The 13,693-nt window shown below is 36.2% G+C and overlaps 1 protein-coding gene across 3 annotated transcripts in view; it reads right to left on the reverse strand.

Moving 5' to 3' along the window:
• Nucleotides 1–13,693, reverse strand: part of LOC150099333 (extracellular matrix organizing protein FRAS1-like) — a 1,385,483-nt gene that overhangs the window by 1,168,507 nt on the left and 203,283 nt on the right. For all 3 annotated transcript variants that reach the window (XM_090403569.1, XM_090403568.1, XM_090403570.1), the window contains exon 11: nucleotides 5,526–5,612. In XM_090403569.1, coding sequence (XP_090259695.1) covers nucleotides 5,526–5,612 — 87 coding nt within the window. The remainder of the gene's footprint in view (nucleotides 1–5,525; nucleotides 5,613–13,693) is intronic.

The raw sequence follows: 13,693 nt of genomic DNA on the forward strand, positions 1-13,693 counted from the left end.
AGCTCTACAGTCCAAGAAAAATTCCGAAGAATTTTTTCGTATGTTGCCAGTAGGAGAAAAAACAATTGTGGACAAATGATCCTATTAGATTGAAAAGGAAGTAAAGTGACCAATGTGGATGATATAATGGAGCTGTTCAATGATCAGTTTATTGGGGCATTTCATTCTGAAAAAGTAGGTTTTATGGAGGAAATGGGAAGTATTGAAAACTTAGAAGTGCAATAATTATTATAATATATATATGCAATACAGATGTGAACTGTAGACTAAAATATACAAAGATTATTGAAGGAAAAATGAAAGAGTTTGAGAAAAGGAACCAAACCTTGGAGATTCAGTGGCAAGCCCTGAAGAAATCACTGATTGATTCTGCCAGAGAGGCATGTGGTGAGGTTGTCTGCAAGGAGAGAAAATTCAGAACTCCATGGGGGACACAGGAAGTTAAAGAGACAGTGAAGGAAAAGAAGAAAGTGTATGAAAAGTTCCTGGCAAATAAGTCAGCTTGTGCTCTTAGAGAATACAGAGACAAATGTAAGAAAGCTAAAAACTAGCTAAACAAAAGTCATGGGAAGACTTGGGCAAGAACATAGAAAATACATATCATGAAGGTGGCAAAATATTCTGGAGGTTGTTGAAGAAGCTTAGAAATGGAGGAAAGAGTGCTGTAAAAGGAGCTAGAGATGATAAAGGTGAAATGAAAACGGGAGAAAAAGACATCCTTGAAGTATGGAGTAATTACTTTGAAAATTTGCTAAATGAAACAAGCGGTGATGACAGCACATTGGTAAAAAACACTGACCAGGCATGCAGTCAGGAATACATATCCATACTAGAAGTAGAAAAAGCCATCAAAGGCTTGAAATGTGGAAAGGCAGCAGGAGTAGATGATATTCGACCAGAAATGCTAAAGTATGGTGGTATAAAAGTCTTACAGTGGCTGCACTGCATAGTGCAGAATGCCAGGACAGAGGGATGAATCCCAATGATTGGAGTAGAGCTCTCATAGTACCTATATATAAAAAGGGAAATAAAACTGAATGTGAGAATTACAGAGGTATATCCCTATTGAGTGTTCCTGGTAAGATATATGCAAGTATACGTGAGAAACGGTTGAGAAGAATTCTGGAAGAAAAGCTTGGTGAAGAACAAGCTGGATTCAGGTCAAATAGAGGATGTCAGGATCAGATCTTCACTTTACGACAAATAGTGGAGAAATCATGGGAATATAACAAAGATCTGTATTTAAGTTTTGTCGATTTGGAAAAGGATCAGATCTTCACTTTACGACAAATAGTGGAGAAATCATGTGAATATAACAAAGATCTGTATTTAAGTTTTGTCGATTTGGAAAAGGCATATGACAAGGTGCCAAGAGAGAAGCTATTCAATATGTTACAGTTATATGGTGTCAATGGAGCATTATATCAAGCAATACTTAGTCTTTATTTGAGTTGTAAGTCAGCAGTTAGAATGGAAGGAAGTACAGGAAGGTGGTTTAATGTTAAATTTTTTTGTCAGACAAGGATGTACATTATCCCCTCTGTTATTCATTATCTATATGGATCACATTATGAAGGAAAGTGGTATTAAACATGATATCAAAATTGGAGATGTTAATGTCAGCTCTTTGCTTTATGCGGATGATGTTATACTTCTAAATAAATCCGCTACAAGTCTGCAAGATTCTCTGTTAAATTGAATAACTGTTGTAATAGATATGGTATGAAGGTCAGCAATAAAAAGACAAAGACAATGAAAATAGGCAGAATCTTTGAAAATGTCAACTGTGTTGTGAATGGAGAACCTGTGGAACAAGTAAAATATTTCAGCCACTTAGGCATGATTTTTAGTGAAGATGGTAAATTAAATATGGAAATAGACAACAGAATCAACAAAGCTGGTATGGTAGGAAGTCAATTGAATAAATTCATATGGAATAAGAGAGAAATTAGTCAGAACACTAAATTAGCTGTATACAAGACAGTGCTCAAACCAGTTTTAACTTATGGATCTGAGAGCTGGGTCAGAAGTAAAACACTTTACCAAAGACTAGAGACTGCAGATATGAGAGTTATGAGAAAGATTAGAGGCATGAACAGATGGCATCAATGGCAATATCATATTAAAAACCAGACTATTAGGAAAGAACTTGACATTGTCAGCATCCAGGAATGCATTAGCAGAGCTAATCTCTGCTAATGCATTCCTGGTGATATGGTCACTTAAACAGAATGAGCGAGGAACATTAGCAAAACAAGTGTTCTCTGCCAGGTTGGCAGGAAAACGACCCAGAGGAAGACCAAGATATAGGTGGATTGATACGGTACAAAGTGCCTTGGACGATGTAAATATAAGATATGGTAATGTTGGAATTTTGACAAGTAACAGACTGATTTGGAGTAAAATTGTAGATAGGAAGTTAGTAATGATGTAAATTTTTCATGTAGTACTATCATATCCTGTACACCCCTTGAGGGTACATGGCAAGAATTTGATGATGATGATGATGATGATGATGATATATGCAAAACTAATAATTATTATTATTATTACATGACACCTCCAGGGAGTCCAAAGACTCATCGAGGGAGGGCACCTACTCCGCAACTCTCCGTTTCTCAATCTATCAACTACTTTCATCATCTGCACTAACAGCATCTACTGCCGACCACCACCACCACTAGTATTTTCACAGACAGTCACAAATATCCATGCCCATGGCAGGATTCAAACCTGCAGCCTTTTGGCTGGAGAGCAGATATGCTAACCACTCGGCCAACCAGGCTGGCTTAATGAGAATGTGTTTCAAACACTAAGCACTCTGGAGATCAATAAGGTAGTGGGACCAGATGGAATTTCACTATGTGTTTTGAGAGAATGTGCTAAAGAACACAGCTTCATTAACTTGGTTGTTCAATGAAATGTTAGAAAAGAATGCAATCAGTACATATCGTTACTTGAAGTAAAAAAGCAATCAACATCAGAAATGTGGAAAGGCAGCTAAAGTAGATGATATTCAACCAGTAATGCTCAAATATAGAAATATGAAAATATTATAGTGGTTATAATGCAAAATTCAGAAGGACTAGTCAGAAAATTGAATTATAAATTATTAGAATTTAGCTCTCACAGTATCTGTATGCAAAAAAAAAAAATAATAATAAAACCGAATGTGAGAATTACAGAGAAATTTTGTTATTGAGTGTTCCAAGTAAGATTTATGCATACTTAAGAATAGGGAGTTGCATGAGTCAAATGAAAACTTTGTTTGCAAGTGACTCATCTTCAAAACTTGGCTACTTGCACATGGAAGCTATTCGATTTCACATCAATTTCCTCAGTACCCCTAATTCACAGTTCACTTCTTTTTCAGATGTGTATATAGCTATATTTCATAGAATCACACTTTAGGAATGGTCAGGCCATCATTACGATTGAGATTAGTTCAATGAAGGAGGGCTTCAGCACTTTCCTTGTATAAGTGGTCATGTTTGGTGTTTTCCCATTGGATCTTGTGGCCAATGTTTTCAATCTTGTGTTGTGCTAGGCCATGTGTGTGAGGTTTGACGAAGCTGGATGTAGTCTTGATGTTCAGAGATGGATATATACACATCTGGCAGAAACAAGATGGATCCATTCATGCTAGAAAAAAATTGATGATTCTTTTTTCTAGCATGAACTTAATACAAGAATGTAGGGTGTTGCTTTTTTGTAGAAATGAATGGAGTTCTGGTTCTGTGTAACTCCTCCAGACTGCAAAGACATCATCTATGTTCAGCAGCCAGATTCACTGTGATAGTAGTGAAACCATTGCCATTTCTTCCACTTGTTTGATACTTTCCAAATATGATTGTAAATTTGAATAAGTCTACTATGTCTGATGGAAATTTTTGGGCTAGAATTTACTAGCCTACAAGCTAGCATGATGGGTAACCCGTTGATGACCTGGTTAGCTGCATGGTTAGTGTACCCACTCTCCAACCAACAGGCTGCAGGTTCGAATCCCACCATTGGCATAGATATTTATGATTGTCTTTAGGTAGGAATGAATGTCATTGCCCAATGTGAGACCACCACCCTGCTTATTGGAGAGCTATGGCTTGAAAATTTCCATGTTTGGTCTCGAGAGCAGGGTTTCCAGACTACATAAAAAATAATAATAAATGAAAAATACAAAAAATATATATAAAACTGATACAAAAATAGAAAAAAAATCTCTAGCCCACCCACATACAAAATGTACTATATGTTTCACAAGTAACTTTATGTGGGTGAGAGCAACATGAAAAAAAAAATAATAAAATAAATAAAAAAACAATTCATCAAAATGAAGACTACAGTCATGAGTTTTCAGAGAAAAATTACAGGATGAACAGTTTGGTATCAGTAGAAGAATTTTATTAATAAATATTTGGAAAGATTAGAAAGGAGTATGACATTGTTATAAGAGGAGTAAAGCAGAGCAAAGCATTAACTAAAGTGGTAGTGTCGTATAAACAGAATGGGTGAGGAAACAGAGAAAGAAGTGTTTAAGAAGGTAAGAACTAGATAGATATGCGGTTAGCTGTGGCTCTGAATATCAATGCATAAGATATGACAGTATTAAAGATAGCAAATAACCGACTAATTTGGAAGAAAATTTTTGATACAAAGCTAGTAATCATGTTAACTCAGTTATGTAATACTATTGTCATATTCTATACACCCCCATGAGGGTACATATCCAGAATAATGATGAACAATAACATCAAAGGCAGAACCATATTTTAAAAAATTAACTATTAGAAAGGAGACTGACATCATGGTGATTTAAACAGAATGAGAAAGGAAAAGTTAGCAAAACAGTGTTTGATTACAAAAAAAAAAAAAAAAAGAAGAAAAAAGGAAGACAAAGATCTTGGTGAATTGATACATAAGATCTGACAATATTGCAGATCTGACAAATAAGATTAATTTGGATGCAAATTTTTCCTAGAAAGCTAGTAATATTATAAATTATGTAGTACTACCATAGTATCTTGGATATCTCTTGTGAGTAATTCTAGTGTTATCCTAGAATCTCATCTAGATGTCACACATCTGTGTGTGAACATCTAGCAGACAGCAGTTTCTATGACACTTTTGCTAGTAAGTCTGTTACCAGTTATCACATATAGTCACTTAAGCCAAGTACACACTATTCTTTCATACTACCCATTTGCTTTATATAACCTGAAGCAGGTTCCCACAATTCCATCTTTAACAAAGCAATGAATTCTATGATCATTAAATGAGGATGTACCTAACAGATAGTATCCCCTCAACATGTGCATGCATCGCATGCACCCACACATATACACAAAAAAAAAAAAAGATCAATAACTGGGTTATCTTTTCTAGATTTTGTGATCCAGCATCACAATAAGCATATAAATTTTTTATTTTTAATTTATGAAATTTTAAGTATCATAAAAATGTTTATTTGCTCTGAATCTCAAATAAACCTACCATTATCCAGTTGTATATGTGTGTGTGTGTGTACTTACTTCATAAGAATGAATTCCATCTTTGCAAGATTTATATTCTGCACTACACTGAGAACAACAGGCACCTGGCACTGTCACAAGTAATCCCTATATGAAATAATCAAGTAATCTATTATTCTCAGGATATAATAGGAAAATACTTACTATTAATATTATATAATAACAACTATTGTAAAATGTATAAAACTATCTTAAAAATAACCTCAAATAAAAAAATTCTATGAAGTGCTTTTTATTTTATTTATTTTTTCTTATTTTATTTTTGTTATGGACAGGATTCAATTACTAGAAAATCAGGGTAACACTAGCTTAGCACAGAGTAAAAGCTGTGTGTTGCACATTTTCTACAGAAAAGTATTTTATTTTAGTGAATAATAGTAATTCTAATAATTATTTCTGGTTACATTTTACTCAATTTAGTGTGTGCGTGTGTGTTTCGTTTTCCTCCCAATAGTAACCCTATCAGGAGATAATTTATTTATACATGCTCCATTGCACTACAATGCTTATATTACATGTAGCTTTATACGTACTGATTAACATTTCTATTTATATATTTGTATTAATTTTCATATTTACATTTAGATTTTTATATATGCATATATTAACACTATACAGTATAATTCACAAATAACAGTATTTATGTTAGATCACAGGGACTGGAAATTGATTTTATTAGCAAATTTAGTTAATTCTATGTAATAGTTTTCGATAAGTCTCTGTCTTGACACTGGCCACTTGTCTCCGGAAGTGATGACGTGTTGTATTAGGGGCATCCGCATGGAGTCCAATAGCTGACAGTCGTAAAGTATGTGGTCAACAGTCTGTTGAAGGTGTGGACTGCAAATGCACGATGGTGATTCCAGGATATGGAATCTGTGAAGGTAGTGTCTTAGTTTTCCGTGTCCCGTTAGTAGCGTAGTCAAACCTGGAGAAATGGCGTGTCTTTTCAGCCGGAGTCTGTTTCTGATGCTAGGAAAGAATTCTTTTGTTGTTGATCCGTTTTTTGATGTTTTCCATTCTTCTTCTTCCCACAAGTTTAGTCTTTTCTCTTCTGCAAGTATTTTTATTGCCAATTTCGAGAATTTCTGGTTCCTGCTATTCCAGTATGCGCTTTCACCCAGCAAAAATTGATTTCCCATTCCTTTAGAGTGAAATTTCGAACCAGATTTCTTGTCTGTTCTATCAATGCAATATGGTTGTTCTGGTTTTTTATGTCGTCTATGGTGCTTCTACTATCGCTGTAGATTGTTGCTGTCTTTTGCTGAGAGGTGTTGAGTTCTAATTCCTGGAGATATGTGAGTGACTGAACTATAGCAAGTTGTTCTACTTGATTGTTGGAACAGAGAGGATGCAGTCTAGAACAGTGTTCTTGTATTATGGACTGTCTGTTGTATGCAGTGAACAAACAACCAATGTTCCTTTCAGTTTTGCTTCTGTCAGTGTATATTTGGAATTCATCACTTTCAGAGCTTTCCTTCTCCTTAATATTTGTTTTCTTTGCTGGTTGAGGCCACTTACTGTAGTGAAGCGGACATTCATAGCAATTTGGATCAATTTTGTAACTTTCGATATATCTTCTGGAAGTGACTTCATATATAAGAGATAATTCTTGTATTTTCAGGCAGATCGGTGTTAGAGCTACAATAATGCAAGCTGCCTTGAAAGATATTGTCCTGTATCCTTTGATTATGTGTATGGCTATAAGGCGTTGAACTCTGTTTAGTGATTTTAGTGTATGTTTCCAGCCAGGTGCAGCATAGGATATCAGTGGTAGTATAGCACCGGTATATATCGTTTTCAGCGCTCGCTGACCTAATCCCACTTAATCCTTGTTGACTTAGCTAGAAGGTTTACTATTTGTAAGCTTTTTCCGGCAACATATGAGATGTGCTTACTGAAGGTGAATTTTTCGTCTATTGTTACTCCTAGGTATTTTAGCTCACTGGCTACCTCGAGAACTTCTCTGTTAAGGAAGACTGTTACAGATTGTTTTGATTTTTTTTCATGAGATGTGGATCACTTTAGACTTGGTGCTATTGAAGGTAACTTTCTTCTCGCATGCCCACTCTGCAATTTTAAAGAGTTCTTTGTTGGCCATTACTTCTAACTGTAAGCCATTGCGTCCCTGAATCATTATCATCGCATCATCGGCGAAGGCTATGACTTTTGTTTCAGTGGTGACAGGGAGTCTTAAAAGCAAGTCATACTGGATGTTCCAGAAACCTAGCCAACAGCAGGAACCTTGTGGACAGCCTCGTTTGACTTTTTTCATTACAGTAGTGTTTTTTAGTGTCATGGTTGCTCTTCTGTCTGAAAAATAATTTTTTGTAAGGTTGAGTAAGTTTTTAGGGCATTTTAAACCTATTAATTGATTGATTATGGCTGGCCACCAAGCAGCATCGAAGGCTCCTTGTACATCAAGCGAGATCAGTAGTACGTCTTTTTTTGCTGTAGACTGTGTTCTGCGAACTCTTTCACTTCCATAATTGCATCTACTGTGCTGGACTGAGGTCTGAATGCGTATTGATTGCTATTTAATAAGTTTCTTGAGTAGACATGGTGCATTATTCGGTTTATTAGAAGTTTTTCTAGTACCTTACCAGCAACATTGACGAGGCTGATTGGTCTGTATTTGTTAATTTCATCGGAAGTTTCTTTACCTGGTTTGATTATAGGTATAATTTTTGAGTGTTCCCATATTGAAGGAAATCGTCCTCTTTTGAGGCATTTGTTGTAAACTGTTGTTATGAATTCGGGGAATTCGAGAAACGTTGTTAAGAGTATGTTGCTGCTTATTCCGTCTTCTCCAGGAGTTTTTCTTGGATCCATTGATCTTAATATTGACTCGATTTCATTAGCTGCAAACGAGTCATCAATCAGGAAAGTCTGTGTCTGTTTCCATTTGTCTGTAAGTTTTGTGGATTTCTTCATCTGTTGATTCATCGTCATCGTGAATAAACTTCTCCATCATAATAGCTGCAGTTTCTGCTAAGTTTTTAGTGTAGGTGCCGTCTTTTTTCTTGATAGTTGATAGTATAGGTGTTGTCTTGTTCTTGTTTGCTGCTAATTTATATATGCAATTCCAAGGATTCGATATGATTGAAACTGTACAAAATTTTTTCCATGATTCTGTTTTTGCATTTGTAATTTTGGACTGATAGCTGTATTTGGCTTTATAGTAGTTCTGTCTTCTGCTCTCTCTTAAATCTTGGTTATTGTATGTTCTTTGGCATAATCGTCTGAGTGTGTTGACACGTTTTCTTATGACTGTTAGTTCATCATTCCACCACGGTACTGATTTTCTTCCATCGATGTTTAGCTTCTTGGTTGTTCTGAGTGTTTGATCGCTAGATTTTTTTCAGACCTGATGCAAGTACAGAAGCAAGGAAGTCTATATCGCTTTGTGCTGATGCCCAGATGGCTAGGTTTTTGTCTAATCTGGGCTGTTGTTCACATTAAAGTGATGTACTGAGATTAAGAGGGAAAATTCTCTTTTTAATGCTTTTATAAATTTCTCCAGGTTAGTTTTATTGGTGAAGTATTCGATGTTAATGCGGTGGTTTTTTTGTCTATTCCATTTAAATTTTTGTTACTGACGATGAAACTTATTATTCAAGGTCAGAACAGCTTCGTCTTCTTCGTATTTCCACTCAGAAACGTGGGGTAAAATAGCGCTGTTTACCATCGTTAGATCGATGAAGCTGCTTCCTCTGGTATTTTCGAATGATGGAGTGTTACAGTCATCGTTTAGTATGTGTAGGGAATTTGATGCTATGAACTCTTCCAAATTTTTACCTCTATTGTTTGTGCTCTCGTTAAACCATAAAACCGAATGGGCGTTGCTATCTATTCCCATAATTAAGCCGTGGTTGATGGTAAAATCCACAATGTCACTCATTTTTTCTAAGTCGTGTTTTATGTCTGTGTGATAGTCGAGATACATACTTGCAGCGAACGTTTTAATTCATCTGTACGTAATTTCAATTAGTACCGAGTCCATGTTGCTGTGCTGAGAAATTAATATTGCCTTGGCTTCAGGGTTGACCACTAGTATTGCAGCTCTCTTTCTTTCAGATCCTTTGTAAAATATTTTAAAATTACTTGGAAAGCCGCATATTTTGTTGTTGATGTTGTAGGGTTCTTGTATTAATGCCAGTCCTAGATTTTTCCTACTTATGAGTTCTGTTAAGTTATTAACAGCCTTGATAGAGCGTTGTAGATTTATTTAAAGACATACCAGGGAAGTAGTGCTGTTTCTGCAAGCTTTATTATTGCTTTCCATAATTTATGTTTTGAATTTTGAGCTGTTCGGGATAATTGTATGTCGGGCAGTCTTTGCTTAATACCATGTGTTTGGTGTCATTTTTGGTTTTGGCATGCTTGTCGTGATTTTGGCAATTTACGCAATTCATCTCGGACTTATTTCGTGGGCTCTCACTGAACTTATGTTCTTTAGAACAGAATGGACAGGTGGTTTTTCCCCTGCAGTGTTGTGTATGATGGTGAAATTTATTGCAGTTAAAGCATCTCAGAACGCTTATGTAGTCTGCGCAATTGCTAATTCTCCATAGGATTTTGACACCGGTTTTCAGCAGTTTGGTCTTCATCATTGAATCGACTTCTATAATCAAGTTTCTTTTGTTCATTTTTTTATTTGTCATGATAAATTTCTGTGTCATCTTTGTGTCGCCGATGAAGAGTTCTTCGTTCTGCATGCAGATTGAGTCTGTTGCGTTGTCCGTATCTATTTCACTGGGAATATCATATATTATCAGCCTCGGAAGATGTTTCTTACTGGGATTTGCTACTAACGTGTCTTTGCATTCCTTAGATATTTCGTTATGTAACAAGTCTATATCGGCCTTTTCTTTTGATTCAATTAACACTCCTCCTTTATTAATGTTTTCCATTTTTGTGATTCCGATTTTAATTTTTCTTGGGTCTATTTTTTCTTTTATGAGATTTTTGGTTTCTTCGCTGTTTAGTTCGGCTATTGGTTTGACTATTAATTTACAGCAAGGATTGTTTTCAGATTCATCTTTATTTTTAGCGTTGTTTTTAACCACTTGCGAGCATAGCTGAGTAGGCTGAGCTAAGTTAGGCTGTCCCTGGTTGTTTGTATTGGTCTGTTGTTCTATCAATACTTTAGTTTCGTTTTTCATTTTGTTGTAAACCTTTGTTAATTCTAATTTCTAATTGTAATTAGAATATTTACATTAGAATAAGTGTACTTACTAGATGTAAGTTCTGTTCGCTACAAACTTGGTATTAACTAGGTCTACCTACTCACTGATGAGACCTCAATAAAGGTTGAAACCGGTCTGGGTAGTGACCTTCTCTCATAATGTAGAACAGTAATACAGCTCCTAGGAGCTAAGTTCACATTATGGGTAAATACCAAGAATAGTGATCAGAGCTTGCTCCACCCTTACTATGAGTTGCCTCAGCTTGCACTACCAAATGGGTCAGGTGCTGCACTATCCAGGTATTTGCTTACGCTTGGAATTGCCGAACTTTATATAGTTTCTATATTCGGCATGAAACTCTTTGAGTTTCTTATTTGGCTAAGAAACAATATGGGATGTAATATCCCTTAACTTAAATAAACTTTGTTAGTTCACTTACAGCGGTTAGGATGTCCTATTTTAAATCGTTCCTTAAATTGCCGCTTACTTTGGCTACGTTACACAGCAAATCTAGGGCTTTTTCGAATTCTAATTCGTACCGTGACACCATTTTAATATTACTTGAAGTTGTAGTATTATATCCTCCTATTGAACGGCTAACTTTTCTATTGTACAAAGTTCAAGAAAATGTACTTACAGTTTTGCAGCTTGTTCCTAGAAGCGACGGTTCCATTGAATTAGGTTTCCAGTGGTAGCAGTTGGGAGCGTAGCAGCTAATCCTATTATGCATGGATCTTTGTTTTGAGGGTAGCTGAACGATAGATACAATCCGAACAGCAGTATTCAGTCCATAAAGAGAGAATAAAATTCACTCATATGCGCTTAGAACTGTGAAACTGTAGAGTAAATTACTCAATGTGATATAGATCACTGTACAAGCTATCAGCCGATACCAGATACATCCAGTTATTCTGTTAGATACTGCACAAATCAAGGTAAAAGCAGGAGCGATTTCAGTCACATCTGTTTGTGTCCAAGCCCTCTCTGTGTGTGTGTGTGTGTGTGTGTGTGTGTGTGTGTGTGTGTGTGTGTGTGTGTGTGTGTGTGTGTGTGTGTGTGTGTGTGTGTGTGTGTGTGTGTGTGTGTGTGTGTGTGTGTGTGTGTGTGTGTGCAATATACCCTCAAAAGGATGTACAGGATATGATAGTACTACATGCAAAATTTATATCATCACCAACTTCCTATTGACAATTTTCTTCCAAATCAGTCCATTACCTGTCAAGACTCCAACATTATCAGATCTTATATTTCTATCTTCTAAGGCACTTTTTACTGTATCAATAAACCTATATCTTGGTCTTCCTCTGGATCTTTTTCTTGCCAACCTGGCAGAGAACACTTGTTTTCTTAATCTTTCCTTGCCCATGCTGGCCTGGTTGGTCGAGTGGTTAGCGTATCCGCTCTCCAGCCAAAAGGCTGTGGGTTCGAATCCCGCTGTTGTCATGGATGTTTGTGATTGTCTGTGAAAGCACTAGTGGCTGTCAGCGGTAGATGGCATTGGTGTTAGCTGATAAAGGTTGTGGAGTAGTGAGACGAGGAGCTGTAGAATAGATGATCTCCATTGATGAGTCTTTGGAGTCCCTGGAGGTGTGATGAAATAATAATAATTCTGTTTAAGTTACCATTCTACCTGAGATTAGCTCTGCTAACGAATTCCTGGATGCTCATGTCAAGTTCTTTCCTAATATCCTGGTTTTTAATATGATATTGCCATTGATGTCATCTGTTCATGCCCCTAATCTTTCTCTGGACTCTCATATCTGCAGTCTCTAGTCTTTGGTCAAGTGCTTTGCTTCTGACCCAGCTCTCAGATCCATAAGTTAAAATTGGTTTGAACACTGTCTTCTTTACAGCTAATTTAGTGTTTTGACAAATTGCTCTCTTATTCCATATAAATTTATTCAGTTGACTTCCTACCATACCAGCTTTGTTGATTCTGTTATCTATTTCCATATTTCATTTACCATCTTCACTAAAAATCGTGCCTAAGTAGCTGAAATGTTTCACCTGTTCTATATATGTTCTATAATATGTTCACTTGTTCACTTGCCAGCCTGGCTGGCCGAGTGGTTAGTATATCCGCTCTCCAACCAAATGGCTGCAGGTTTGAATCCAAGCATGGGCATGGATGTTTGTGATTGTATTTGGAAATTCTAGTGGTGATGGTCAGCGGTTAGTGTAGTTGTGGAGACAGAACTGTAGAGCAAGTGCCCTCCCTCGATGAGACTTTGGACTCCCTGGAGGTGTCTAATAATAATATAGGTTCGCCATTCAAAATGCAAGTTTCGAAGTAATTACTCCACACTTCAAGGATATCTTTTTCTCCTGTTTTCATGTCACCTTTACTATCTCTAATTCCTTTTATAGTGCTCTTTCCTCCATTTCTAAGCTTCTTCAACAACCTCCAGAATATCTTGCCACCTTCTTGATATTTATTTTCTATGTTCTTACAAAAGTCCTCCCATGACTCTTTTATTTAGCTAGTTTTACACAGTGGTTAGCTTTCTTACATTTATCTCTGTATTCTCTAAGAGCAAAACTTAATTGCCAGGAACTTTTCATACACTTTCTTCTTTTCCTTCACTGCCTCTTTAACTTTCTGTGTCCCCCATGGAGTTCTGAATTTTCTATCCTTGCAGACAACCTCACCACATGCCTCTCTGGCAGAATCAATCAGTGATTTCTTCAGGGCTTGACACTGAATCTCCAGGGTTGTTCCTGTTCTCAAACTCTTTCATTCTTTTCTTGAATAATGTTTGTGTATTTTAGTCTACAGTTCATATCTGAGAGCTGCTCAACTTTTATTCACTTTAAAACTTTCTTGCATGTCATTCTTTACAATATGAAATTCAATTTTATCCTGCTCAAGACTAAATAGCGATCACTTCCAATTTCAAATCCTCTGTACACTCTGGTGTCCTGCACCAATGAGAAAATATCACTATCAACAATAACATAGTCAGTGAGACTTTTCCTATT

Source organism: Typopeltis vanoorti, chromosome 14 (assembly GCF_054136105.1).
Source record: "Typopeltis vanoorti isolate ZY-2024b chromosome 14, IOZ_Tvanoo_1.0, whole genome shotgun sequence".
NCBI classification, from domain to species: Eukaryota; Metazoa; Arthropoda; class Arachnida; order Uropygi; family Thelyphonidae; genus Typopeltis; species Typopeltis vanoorti.